Genomic DNA, 13,434 nt, shown 5'->3' with positions numbered 1-13,434 from the left:
CGCGGTGACGGGAGCGCTTCGCTGTCCTCTGCCCTGCCCGGTCCCGTTCCCGGTCCCGCTCCTATGGATCTCCCGCCCGCCGCTCTCCACCGCCGCCGCCGCCTCTCGCTCGTCTCGCCGGCGTCCCCCGCCTCGCCCGCCGTGGTCAAGGCGCTCTTCCAGGACGAGCTTTCGCCCGTCTCCGACCTCCGCCTCAGCATGGAGCAGCTTGGGCGCGGGTGAGTCGGGGCAGGGGGGGGCCCTCTGAGGGCAGGCCCTGGGAACCCCCCCTTTTTATCATGAGAACCCCTCCAAAAAAAAAAAAAAAGGGAGGCTCGAGGGTTTATCTCCCCCCCTCTTCCTTCTATACTAAAACATCCCCTTTCCCTCCGCCCGTCCGGGGCCTTTTCTCCCCCCCTTCCAGGGCCTTTTCTCCCCCTCCTGGACCCGAAGCGAGGCCGGGGGGGGCTCCCCCCCATGTAAAAAAAAAAAGCCCAAGGCCTCCAGGAGTCGTTTTCCTTCCGTTCCGTTCCCTCCCCCGCACTGGAGCCTTGTGGAGCTTCCCGCCTCCCGGTCCTTTGCTCCCCCCAAACCCTCAGGGGTGGCTCTTAACACCCCCTCCCAACTCCCAAACCCTCTGGGGTGTCTTTACACCCAAAGCCCCAAGGATGTCTTTTATAACCCCCCTCTCTCTCAAACTCTCCCAATGTCTTTTACCTCTGCTCGGCCCCCCCCTTCCAAAAAAACCCCAAACCCCTTTCAGGGATGTCCTTTAGCCCCCCAAATCCCAACTGCAAGGCCTCGAGGAATTGGAATTCATCTCCTTCCCTCTCGTTCCAAGAACAAGGCCTCGGGGAGCTCATCCGCCCTCCCCCCCAAAAAAAAAAACACAACTGAGGCCTCGTGGATTTCTCCTTCTTTTCCTTCCCCACCCCCGAATCGAGGCCTTGGGGGTCTCTTCATTCCCTTCTCCCTCCAGAAATGAGGCACTGAGGGCCTTATCCTGCTTCCTCTCCTTCCAAACGCCCCCACGGCCCAAACCCGAGGCCTCCAGCCCCTCTTTTCCCAACCCTCCCCCCCCAAAAACGGGACCTGGAGGAGCTGTTTGTCCCCACTCCCCACCCGTGACGCCTCGAGGAGTTTTATCCCCCCCACCAGGAAAACTTCCACGATTCCCTAAACACCCCCCTCCCCATGCCCGATGCCTCCACCTCCCCCATGGATCCCCGTGGATCCAGTGCCCTGGGCCACCTTCCCCTCCTGTGTCCCACCCTGGCTCTGCTCTGGGCGTCCACCTCCCTCCTGAGCCCTTCCCTGGCCTTCCCCCTCTCCCACCAACACCTTTGTGCCCACTTTTCATGCCTTCCCTGCACCATCTCAGCTCTGTCCTTCCTCCCTCACCCTGTTCCCGCACCTTCCTCCTCCTGTACTCCCAGAGCTCCAGCCATGCAGTTGCTCCATCCAATTTTGCTCTTTCTGATCTCCTTTAATCCCGTTATTCCCCCAGTTTCCCTCCTGAGTGGCTCCTGTTTTGCCCTGGCCCGCTCTGGTCTCGATGACCCTCCTGGTTTTGTGTTTGTTGCTCTTCCATCATTCTGGTTTTCTGCAGTCACCTGCTTTAGGATCCTTCCCTCCTTCAGATTCCTGGGATTCCTGCAGACCATTGGCAGTGCCCTCCATGTAAATTATTCAAGTAGCTTTTCTTTTATTTAAGCGAGGCTCCATGTGGTTTTCTTATCTCCCAGCGCTGAGCTTTAGTGGATATAACAAAATGTGGGAGTCAACTCCTTGTAAAAATGGTTTTAAATTAGAAGTTTGGCATTTTTTGCTGTGCAAGATCCGAATTAAAGGAGTGGCTGCCAGAGAGAGGGTTGCACTTCCAGCTGGGATCCCTGATAGAACTCCCTGGAGTGTGGTTTGGGAGGTGCTAATGCGACTCCAGGCACCAATAACCAGTCTGTTATTCTGAGGTATCAAAACCTTCCTCTGTGAGGGCACAGGCTCTAAAAGAATGTTTTGAACCCCCCAGAGTTGATGTGAACGGAGAAATGTTTGGTGTGAGGAGACCAGGAAGGCAACCAGGATAACTGCTGTGTTAAATGACACTTCCCCTGCCTCAGAAGCCAAATTTCCAATATTTTCAAACCCAAAACATGAAGCTTCAGGCCCTGTGGGTGTTGGATCTGATCCAGTGGTGACATTGTCCCCGTTCTCAGCAGCACCCAGAGCACAGGACAGTGCTCTGCAGGTTTTCCAAGTGGGAATCTCCTCACCTGGCTGATGATAAAGGTTCCAGGTGATGATCACCAGGTTGTATTTGTTGCCTCACAGAGCTTTTAAACCAAATCCCAAACTTCCCTTTCCAGGCAGCGGGAAAACACGGAGCAAGACCTGGGGAACAAGAATGGATTGCAGAGATCTTCATCCTCAGAATCCACAGACTCAGGTATGGCCTTCCCAGTTAACAATTAACAATTAAGGATTGAAAAGCAGCTGCCAGGGTTTGGATAGAGAGCCTTCCCTGCCTGCAGTCCCACCATTCCTGGGGTGGAAAACAGGGAGAAGGTGTTGGGATCCCATCTCTCCCGTGGGACTCCTGCCCTTTGGAGGGTGATGAAGGCGAGTCCCCACCATCTGTTTTCTCTCTCTGAACCCAAACTGGGCCAGCCTGTCTCAGTTGAGTGGGTTTGCCTTGTGGTTTGGGGCTGTGGGGTTGTGTTTTTTTTTGTTACCAAGAGCTGGTTGTTTATCTGAAACACTTCAGTTCTGATGCTTGCCTAGAGAGATTTCCTTTGTTTCAGGTGAGAAGCTTTATCAGTAAAAATGAAACAAGCTCTTACCCCGTAACTTGCAGGCACAGAGAAGCTCTGGTACCTCACTGCTCCAGCTCAGGGAAATCAGCGTTTCCACCTGAATTTACACCCCACTTTGAAGGCACTTTTAGCCTAGAAATGAACTTTATGAACTTCTAAAACCAAAGTCCAGCTCACAAAGCACAGAGCAGGACAGAACAACCAACCTTGTGAAATCCTCACTCTCTCCAGCTCCTCAGGAATCTGTGTCTGAGTAACTTTGCAGCTCCACAGCATTTTAGTACAGACAAATGCAATGTTCTGCTTGGCTTGTGCTTATGAAGTGCTACCTGTTCTTTCCAGTGCATTAGGAAGGGCCTTTTGACTACTTATCTTTTTGGAATAAGCCCAAAATTTCTTCCTGGGAAGAGGTATAACTAAAAACATGGCTTAGAGAAAAAAAAACCCAACCTATATGACTAAACTGTTTGTTTATTAAGGTGTGTGGGAGAGAATAAGCCAAGAACATTCCATGTGACAGTCTAGGCAGGGCTAGGGGGGCTTTTTTTTAATTGCTCCTGGTTTTCCCCAAGCACTTGATTATCCATATCTGTGTCCAAATCCAGCCTTAGGGAGTGTCTGTAACCCTGACCTGGAGGTGAGGCTGCACGTGGGACTCTCCACGGGAGCTCCCCGGGTCTCTCTGTGGCAATCTGTCACAGTGTCCAGCAATCCCTGTTTCCTGGGGACTGACCACCAGGAATTCTGTGTGTCCCCTGCAGGTTTGGCTTTGGATTCCCCCGGCCCTGCGACCTCCGGCGACCCCGTGGAGGACACGTATGTAACCACGGGTTAGACCCGTGTGTAACCACGGGTTAGACCCGTATGTAACCACGGGTTAGACCCGTCTGTAACCACGGGTTAGACCCGTCTGTAACCACGGGTTAGACCCGTCTGTAACCACGGGTTAGACCCGTCTGTAACCACGGGTTAGACCCGTATGTAACCACGGGTTAGACCCGACTTGGGCGTGCTGGATCAGCAACAAACGGGGCTTGATGAGGCCCTGATGAGGCTTTGCCTTTGCTGGCACGTGTGGGCTCTTCCCTCACGAGCTGGAGGTGCTGGGAATGGTCCTGCCCGTGTCCCAGGTGTTGGCTCTGAGCTAAGGTGTTGTACCACACACCTCACCAGGAGCCTGAGGCTGCACCGAGTTGCAGTTTCCAACGCTTAAATTGTGCTTTTCTGTGCCTTAACTGGTCACAGAATCCCAGAATCATTTAGGTTGGAAAAAACCTCTAAGATCATCAAGTCCAACCTTTGACCCATCACCACCTTGTCAGGTAGAACTGATGCCAGCAGTTACCCTGAGCTTTGAGCTTGCCACTCCCAACTGGATTATTTCTCCCCCCTAATCTATTCCCAGGGATGGGGACAGATGCCCTTGGTCCCTGATTTACCACGCCCTTCCTCCTTCAGCCTCACTTCTTGTCTGAACAGTGCTGGAAAGAATTTAAGGGAAGGAGGGGAGAAGGAGTCTTTGAGTGTTTCAAAAATCAGGATGGGATAGCCTGGCTATAAATAGGGTTTGGGAGAGACAAGTGTCATTAAGAAGCAGGTTGCCCAAAGCAGCTGTGGCTGCCCCACCCCTGGAAGTGTCCAAGGTCGGGTTGGACAGGGCTTGGAGCAACCTGGGCTGGTGGAAGGTGTTCCTGCCCGTGGCAGGGGGTGGGAATGGATGCTCCTTAAGGTCCCTTCAAACCCAAACCATCCTGGGATTCTGTGTTGGCTTGTGCTTGGCATAACCCCTAAATATAGGGCTGACTTTTAATGTGCATCTCTCTTGCTTTTAGGTTTGAGAAAGCAATTCTCAAATCCAGCAGACTGAAGTGAGTATAATTCTATTTTAAACTCTTAGTGTCTGCTGTAGCTTATGGAGTTGGGGGGGGTGAGTTTTAATCATGTCTTTTAAAACAAAATGTTGAAATAAATCTCTGTTCTTTTTCCCTGCAGCCTTCGAATACCTTTCAGGAGAATACACTCCCTGCCAGTAAGTGAGAGTGGTACTGATGGTCTGCAAATGCTAAAGGATTTAGCATGTTCCTGGTTGAATACATTGCCTAACTTGCTAATTTTCTGGCTGCAAAACCAGCTGCTGAGGGTGCTTAATGCAAACTGTCAGAATTGCAGCTTGTACATTCTAAATCTCACTTAAGTCCCCGTGAAATCTCCGTGCTGTGGCTCCATCACTGCTGCAGTGGAAGCATTTTGGTACCTGTGCTGAGATGTCAGCAAAGTTTCCTGCACAAATTCATAGTCAGAGACTTTACAGTCTTTATTAACCCCTTGTGTGCTTAAAGTGTGCTTTTTGCACAATACTGAACTGGCATTTTTGTGTGGTCATTGTAGCAAAATCTGCTGGGATCCAGCCCTGCCCTGAAGAGAAACCATTCAGATTCTCTGGACAGTGATGCTTTCCAGCCACTGGCACAAGATGAAAATAAGGAGAATGTAAGTGATTAGAGATTAATAAAAATTGGGAAGACTTTGAATGTGCAGCTCCACCACTAAGCCTGACTCCTTTCTGGCTGTGGCAAGGGAGGAGGTGTTCTCTCTGCTTGCTCTAGAGAATTCCAAGGGCTGCCTCCAGGAAGCTGTTTAGGTGGATCAACCCCTCTCATCCCACTGCTGCCATGGATTCCTCGTGGAATCAATGTCCTTTGGCTACTGGGAATCCCATGGGTGGGACTCTGACAGGTCTGCAGGAGAGGACACAGCCTTGGCTGCCTTCAAAAATGATGTATTTTGCAGAGAAGTTGACTGACAGGGATAGAAAAGCCTTCAGCCTGTAGGTGATGTCAGGAACATAAATTTTGGATTATGTTAAATGAAACACTTGTAACGTCTTTCATTTGAAAACATTCACCTTCAGACTATTCCTGTTGGCAGCAGGGAGCTTAAATCCAAAATGGCAGGTAGTTTTAAAAAAGCCCTGTGAGGATAAAATGATCCAAGCAACCCACACAGTTTGTCATTCTGGTAAAATGTTTGTTTTCTTCCTTTTTAATTCAGGAATCATTTGAGTTTAAGAAGCCAACCAAACCAGCCTCTCGTTGCTTCCGTGATGGAAGGGCTGGAGCGAGGCAGAATTCATCTCCAGCTCAGATTGTAAGTTCTTTTAAACTAATTCTCACCTAATTCCTTGCTGCCCACTCTCTGGGAGGAAGACAAATTGTGTCAGGGTTCAAGGGCAGTACTGTCAGTCACCGCTGCTCAGGTGCCAAATAGAAAGACTTATTTATCTGCCAGATAAGAAAATTTTTCTCACCTTTGGCTCCTGAAATGGTCAGAAATTTGGAATGTGGATTGTTCTGGGAAGGATGAGTCAGTGCAGAGCTGAGGTTCTGCTGCAGTAACTGAAGGGAGTGTGGGCATTGATGTGGAGTTGGAATTGATTTCAGTATCACTTATGTTGAGGCTGATGCATTTGGAACAACAACCCCAGCTGTGCAGAAAAAGCCTGATTTTTGTGTCCAGATGTGACACCCAGGGAGAAAATGTTGCCTTATTTGTATCCTGTTGCTTAGAAAAAGCAACTGAAAAATCATGATGGGCCCTTGCACAGAAACAGGGTGGGGGGCCAGGTCTTGCCTCCACTCCTTGAGTCTGGCAGCCCCTCATCCTGCCAAGTCCTCTCTGTCCTGTTTGCTCCATGTGAAGGAATAACCTCGGTGTTCCCTGCGGTGCAGGAAGGTCATGGCATCAGCTCTGGGAAGAGAAGGAATGTCGTTAAAATTGAAACTGTCTCCTCTCAGATCGCCATGGATGAAACCCCCTCGGGTGAGCAGGAGAACTACAGGCCAGCCTTCCTGCAGCAGCATTCCCTGACCTCGGAAAGCGAGGACGACGACGGGTTCCTGGAGCTGCTGGATGACCAGGATTTGAAGGTATGTGCAAAGGGAATGGGGTGGAGATCCCAAATACGGTTCTGCCTGATGCTGCTGTGTGTGTCTGTGGTGCAGGTGTGTTCTGGCAGAAGTCAGTGTGCTCAGTCAAACTGCAATAAGTTTAGGGAATCATGGAATCCCGGAGTGGTTTGGGTTGGAAGGAACCTCAAAGACCATCCAGTTCCAGCCCCCTGCCATGTGCAGGGACACCTCCCACTAGGAGATGAGGTGTCATCATCTTTTTCAACTCACACTGTGGTATCCCTGTCTTATCCCTGCTCTTTCCTAGTGCAGACAGTGGGATTTGTTTGGTGTGTGAACAAGGAAGGTATTTTTAGTTGGAGAACTGCATTACGAGAGAGAATTATTGGAACAGTTGGCATTTTGCTTTAGAAACTTGCTGGAAAACTCAGAGGTGGTGTTTGCTTTGCAGCCACTTAAATAGAGAACTGTTTGCAGCTGAATTTGAGACGCTTAAAGCTCTGGAGGGTCATCACTGTTGATGCATCAATGAGCTGATATAACTCCAGCGTGTCTCAGCTCGGGTCTGTTGTTTCACTGAGCATTGGCCTGATAACGGAGTTACATTCCCAAAGCTGCTCTGGCAGCTGAACCCAGCTGGGATGTTTGCCCCAGCTGTGCAGGAGCTGTGTGTGCAGCCTGTGGTGCAGTAGGTGGGATGACCCTCCTTTCCTCCCCCCTCAGAACGACGAGGAGGTGCCGTCGGACGTGGCGAGCCTCTGGACCGCGCCCCTGGTCATGAGGAGGGCGGACAATCGGGTGAGTGTTCCCCAGCACAGAGTCTGGCCTGTGTCCTGGCACTTCCACTGCCCAGACAAGCCATCCCACTGTCTCCTGGATCCCTAAGGACAACAACAAAACAAGCCCTGGCATGACCCCCTGCAGTGTTCCCTTATCTCTGAAGCTGTTTGCCTGGAAGACTTTGTCAGCCTGGAACACTTGTAGGCATTAAATTTCTTTTTACACTTCACAAGCTGTGAGAAAATCTTGACTTCCCTTATCAGAATCTTGTTGGCATATCTGGAATTCGCCCTGCACAGGCTCACCTGGAATGCTGATCCCCTGATAAGGGACTGGGAAAGGAGTTTAGACTCCAGTAAGAGGCTCCTTGATCTGCTGATAGATTGGCTGCTAATTGGTGCAGAGCACTTCATCTTGCTTGGGATGCTCCAAGCTCCCCCAGTCCCCCCAGTAGCAAGTGTTACTGGAAATGCAAAGCCTGAATAATTCAGATTACCATCCCGCAGTTGCTGTGCAGTGGTGGTGTCTCAAACAAGGCAAAATCCGTAACAATCTGTAATCCTGAGGCTTGTTTCATTTTCCAAGCCAAACCTCTGCTGGAGAACTCAACTCCTCTCCTTCCTCGCAGGCCAAACGGTGCCGCTTGTTTGGCTCTTCATCCGTGTCCAGCATTGCAGGAAGAACCACCCAGAAGAGGATGGAGAGATCCCAGGAAGACAATTCCCCAGGGAAAAGCAAGAAGAGGAAAAGCCTGCCTGGAACTTCCGAGGACCCAACGGTTGGTGACTCAGCATCCAGTTTGCAAGGGAGAACTGACTGGGGGGGATCTGATATTGGTGCCTGGGTTATGAAGGTCAACGGGGGCTTTTTTTTGGCCGAAAAGTGAGATTTGGGGGAGCTGGGGCAGCACTTGCATATCCTGAACCTGAGCTTTGCCCTAGAACAGCAGGGAAGCTGAGGAGTCGGAATTCAGAGCTCTGGAGTCGAGTCTGAGCTCTGTGTTATGGGAAATAGGGAATGGGATGTGTGTGCTGGCAGTGCTGATCTCTGCCCTGTGTCCTCCAGAATGTGAAACTGGTGAGGACCCAACCCTCCACAGCAGAGATCGAGAGCATCTTGGACAGCGACCAGAGAGACCTGATTGGGGACTTCTCCAAGGTAATTCCAGGGATTCCATGGCCAGGGGTTTGCTGGAGTGTCCCAATGGCCTCTCCCAGTGGGGATGGCTCAAACCAGCCCAGTAAAGCCCCTCCCTTTGCAGAGGCTTTTCTGCTGCTACATAAATCTTGCTTGGTTGGACTTGAAGGTTGGACTTGACGATCTTGGAGGTCTTCTCCAACCTTAACCATTCTATGGTCCTCAAACAACTAGGAGAGGCTGTTGGTGAGAAGGGACAGGTTAGACACAAAGTGATTAATTTGTAGTTAAAGACCTACAAAATCCCTCTGGTGCAGGAGCCAGAAATTAAATTCTGTCCCTGACTTTAGAATTCTTGGTCTTAACTCCTGAAGAGATTCTTGTCATCAAAGTATCTGTCAGAGAATGAACTGCTGGATGCTGTGACTCACATCTGGATTTTCTCCATCCTCTCTGTCTTAGAGTTATTTACTTGACACTGTTGATGGGAAACATCAGGATTTAAAATACATCGACTCGGAAATGGTGAGTGCTCCAAGGAGAGGCAGGAAAATTCTTTACTGGGGTTTAGGGGACAACACAAAAGCATCTTGAAACAACTGACCTCTGTTTTTTTGGGTTTTTTTTGGGTTTTTTTTTTTTTTTGTTTTTTTTGGGGGTTTTTTTTTTTTTTTTTTGGTTTTTTTTTTTTTTCTCAGATTGTGTCCGTGCTGACTGGGAAGTTTGAGAGCTTCATCAAGCAATGTGTGATAATGGACTGCAGATACCCCTACGAGTACGAAGGAGGGCACATCAAGGTATGTTGACCCTGTAAGAGCAACCCAGAGGGGTCTGAAGTTGCAGTATGGGGTCACTTGGCCCCACGTGGGGCTGACTGTTATCCAGGGCCATGTGGATATGTTATTCCTGAGCTGCCCCACTGGGACCCTGTCCCACCCACCCACTGCCTGGATCTTGGACACTGAGCTCACACTTGGTTCATAAAGTGCCTTTTCCCCTCAGAGGGGAGTGTTCTGCCCTCCTTAAGCACAGGAGGGGGCCTGTGTGGCCCTCAGGGAGATGGTTCCAGTGGAAGGATGTAAGACACTCAGTGTGCAACATCCTGGTATCCAGGGAAGCTAAAATTGGAATATTAAACTTAATTTAAATCACAGACTTCAAAGAGCAAAGAGCTGTGCAAAACATAACCAGGAACAGAACACCCAGAGAGGATGTGGCCTTAGAGCCCCTTCCAGGGCCTAAAGGGGCTTCAGGAGAGCTGGAGAGGGACTGGGGACAAGGGATGGAGGGACAGGACACAGGGAATGGCTTCCCACTGCCAGAGGGCAGGGTTAGATGGATATTGGGAAGGAATTCCTCCCTGTGAGGGTGGAGAGGCCCTGGCACAGGTTGCCCAGAGAAGCTGTGGCTGCCCCTGGATCCCTGGAAGTGTCCAAGGCCCAGCTGGAGCAACCTGGGCTGGTGGAAGGTGTCCCTGCCCATGGCAGGGGGTGGAATGGGATGATCCTGAAGGTCCCTTCAGACCCAAACCATTCTGGCATTCTGTAACTGATCCTGGACATTGCTGCTTGATCAAAGGCCATCCCAAATACATGAGGTGGGGAGGGAAATCCCAGGAACCACAGCCTACAGGTGCTGAATTGTCCATCTGAACCAGGTCGTGGTCACCCAGAGCCAGTCCCAGACTCTCTGGTGTGCTGGTGGGCTTTGGAGCTGGGTTTGGAGAGGGTTCCAGGGCTCCTCCAGCAAACCAAGGGGAGGAAACTGCCCTCAAGGGAGTGGGATAAGTTTGTTCAGTTCCCCCTGCCCTCACAGGGTGCCATAAACCTCCACATGGAAGAGGACGTGGAGAACTACCTGCTGAAGCAGCCGATCGAGCCGGCGGAGAACAAGCGGGTCATCGTGGTGTTCTACTGCGAGTTCTCCTCGGAGCGGGGCCCTCGGATGTGAGTGCCCAGCCCTGGAGGAGGACCTGCTGCAGTGCTGGGAGCGGGGCTGTGGGGGTGGCACCACCAGGACATGGGGGTTGTCACCTGTGGCACAGCCCGTGGTGGGAGTGGCCAGAGTGCTGGTGTGTTCCGAGGGAAAGGGAAAAACCGGTTCACTGTGGCTGTGTGGGTCCTCAGCCCCTTCCTGACAGGCTGCAGCAGACCCCTGTGGTCCCAGGGACGGGGAGCCTGGGGTGAGAGCTGGCTTTGGGTGTTGTTTGTGGAATGCAGGGTTCACCAGGATCTTTCGTGCTGCAGGTGCCGGTTCGTGCGGGAGCAGGACAGGCTGAGCAACGAGTACCCCAGCCTGCACTACCCAGAGCTCTACGTGCTCAAGGGGGGCTACAAGGATTTCTTCTCGAGATGCAGGGTAAGGGACTTCCTCCCAGACTGTGGATTCCCCATCCCTGGAAGTGTTCAGGGCTTGGAGCAGCCCAATCTAGTGGAAGGTGTCCCTGCCCCTGGCAGGGGGTGGAACAAGATCTTGAAGGTCCTTTCCAACCCAAACCATCCCCTGATTGTTCTTTGATCTCTTTCACACTCAGGAGAAGTGGTAGATAAGTATGATTGATTTGTTCATGCTCAGACTTGTCATTGGGGCAGAGTGGCTTGGCTGGGGTGGCTTTTCTACTCTCTCTGTGCTCTGTTCCCAGAGCAGCTCAGGTTTGGCTCTCTGAGCCTGTTCCTTCCCTCAGAGCTGTTTTCCTGCCATAGCTGAAAGGTTTTTCCACTTGTCTCAGAGGTAAAGTATAAAAGTGGTTTCTGCCCTTGTAGAACAAACTGTCACTGAGGGAAGGGACTGAAGGCTGCTCAGCCTGCACAGAGCAGGGGAGAAGACAAGGCTTGACAGCAATTGCTGGATAACAAATGGAAACCTCAGGTCTCCTGCAGTCCTGAAACAGCAAAATTGGAAACCTGAGCTTGGAGTTTACAACCTCTAATTCAGACAAGGAGACTAAGAACACCCCACAGCTCTTCCCAGCACTTTGAGGGTGGGATTTCTCCTACCACTTGGCTTTTGCTCCTGCAGCATTTCCATGGCTGGACTCTCTCCAGTGCTCCTGGGGTCTGTCCTGCTGCTCTGGCACAAACAGGCCATGGCCTGACTGTCACCTCAGTCCCTCACACTTCAGAGTATCCCTTAGATTGCCTTCCTGGTGTGTTTTCAGGGAGATAGGAGGTACCTGGCCTGTCTGTGGCCAGTTGGATGGGGTTGTCAGCTCCTCCCTGCTGGGATGCTGGGCCCTGTGGGAGATGCTGGTGGCACCGAGTGCTGCCGAGGTGTTTGGCCCTCCCTGCGATCTGCTGGCCCCCCGGGGGTGATGGACACGTGGGATTTGGGTTGTGCCGGTGGGTTTTGGGTTGTCCCGGGGAGGGGTGACCGAGGCCTCAAGGTGGCAGCACGGAACAGCCGACGGGGCTCGGCGCTCCCGAGGCGCGGGGATCCTTCCAGTCCCTGCCTTCCAGGGTGAGCACCGCACAGGCTCAGCCGGGTGGTGGTGCCTGCCAGAGCATTTGGGATGAGAGCCCTGTGCCCAGGGTTTGGTAGCTGTAATCTGAACATCCCCGGGCTCTGAGCATGGAGCTCCCATGCGGAGCGGGGGGTCCGTCCCTCTTTGTTCCAAGGGTGGTTGTTCCAGTGGCTGCTGCCAGGCTCTGCCAGCGGGATCCTCAGCCCTGTGACACCGAGGTGGCAGCAGCTCCTCTCTCCCCAGAGCTTCTGTGAGCCCGAGAGCTACCGCCCGATGCACCACAAGGACTTTAAGGAGGACCTGAAGAGGTTCCGCACCAAGAGCCGGACCTGGGCTGGGGAGAAGAGCAAGAGGGAGATGTACAGTCGCCTGAAGAAGCTCTGAGGGCTGTGGGCACCCAGCACGGACTGTCCAGCGTGGGGGGCCTCTCTCCTCCTCTGTTTGCTCCCTGGGAACTCCTGGAACTTGGGGCTTCGGGCCCGGATCCGGCCGGGAGCTGCCTTTGGTTATTTTTGTTACATTGCTTCCTGAAAAATGGCTTCTTGTGTTCTGTGCCACCCCCAGAGCACCCGGGGAGGGGTGGGGAGAGACCCGTGGGGGTAGCAGTGTTGAGGGTGTTTTAGTGCCTGTTATTTTTTTAAATGCTCGATTTTATTTAAATACAGTCAAATGAAGCCAATACTGCTGCTGTTGGATCATCTGGGTTCTACTCAGACCTGGTTTCTGCCCCAGGGCATCCTGCTGGTGGAGGGGTGGGGGTTAATTATTGTACTCAGCTGCAGCTTTGGTTCTGTGTAGTGTTTGTGGTGAAGGAAAATGGGAGATGTCCCGTTACAGCCCGAGGTTCCCACCTCTAAGCCTTCGAAAGCCCATCTAAGGGGAATTGCTGGTTCATAAATATCATGTTCACCTCGTTTACTTCAAATTGTTTTATTTCATAGTCTCTTTGTGTAGTTTTAGAGGAGTTGGTGTTTTAAAGGAGGGAGAATTTCTGGGAGCTGGGAGGGGATCAGCAGTGGGGTGAAAAGCTGTCGATTTGCTGTCGCCGCTGCCTCCGAGGGTGTGAGTTGTTATCCTGAAACATTCCCAGAACAGAGAGTGAGGAATCCTGGGAGGCTGCTCCTACACCTGGGGGTGATTGTGGCCTCTTCTCCCTCTGCCAGGAAAGGGCAGGAAGTAAATTAATCCTTGAAGGAAGAGGAACTTCCTCGGCAGCGTTGGGCCCTACAGCTGAGGAAGTTCTGCTGTGCCAGCCCCAAAACTGCTTGGCTGCTGATTTTTGGGGTCACATCAGCCCCAACTCTCCAGTCCTGCAGCAGCCCAGGGATTTTGGGGTGGGATGGAGCTGGAGCTCATC

General features: G+C 52.0%; 1 protein-coding gene across 1 annotated transcript; it reads left to right on the top strand.

Annotated features, from left to right (window-relative positions):
• Positions 1-12,510, top strand: CDC25A (cell division cycle 25A). The gene is made up of 16 exons (XM_027711560.2): positions 1-218; positions 2,346-2,425; positions 3,554-3,608; positions 4,625-4,660; positions 4,785-4,821; positions 5,181-5,282; positions 5,844-5,939; positions 6,587-6,718; positions 7,424-7,498; positions 8,109-8,258; positions 8,546-8,638; positions 9,080-9,142; positions 9,316-9,414; positions 10,433-10,563; positions 10,864-10,975; positions 12,321-12,510. Exons 1-16 carry the CDS (start codon positions 64-66, stop codon positions 12,459-12,461), a joined length of 1,557 nt encoding a protein of 518 aa, XP_027567361.2. The 5' UTR covers positions 1-63; the 3' UTR covers positions 12,462-12,510.
• Positions 12,511-13,434: the final 924 nt, after the last annotated feature.

The sequence above is a fragment of the Pipra filicauda genome, unplaced genomic scaffold, assembly GCF_003945595.2.
Source record: "Pipra filicauda isolate LSUMZ 115617 unplaced genomic scaffold, ASM394559v2 scaffold556_size476704_pilon, whole genome shotgun sequence".
Taxonomy (NCBI): Eukaryota; Metazoa; Chordata; class Aves; order Passeriformes; family Pipridae; genus Pipra; species Pipra filicauda.
The sequence above is the reverse complement of the archived record's forward strand: the minus strand, read 5'-3'. Positions and strand labels throughout refer to the sequence as shown.

Coding starts and splice junctions, on each gene's coding strand:
- CDC25A (XM_027711560.2), top strand. CDS start 64: ATGGATCTCCCGCCCGCCGCTCTCCACCGCCGCCGCCGCCTCTCGCTC. Junction 219..2,345: donor ATGGAGCAGCTTGGGCGCGG/GTGAGTCGGGGC, acceptor TTCCCTTTCCAG/GCAGCGGGAAAACACGGAGC. Junction 8,259..8,545: donor GAACTTCCGAGGACCCAACG/GTTGGTGACTCA, acceptor TGTGTCCTCCAG/AATGTGAAACTGGTGAGGAC.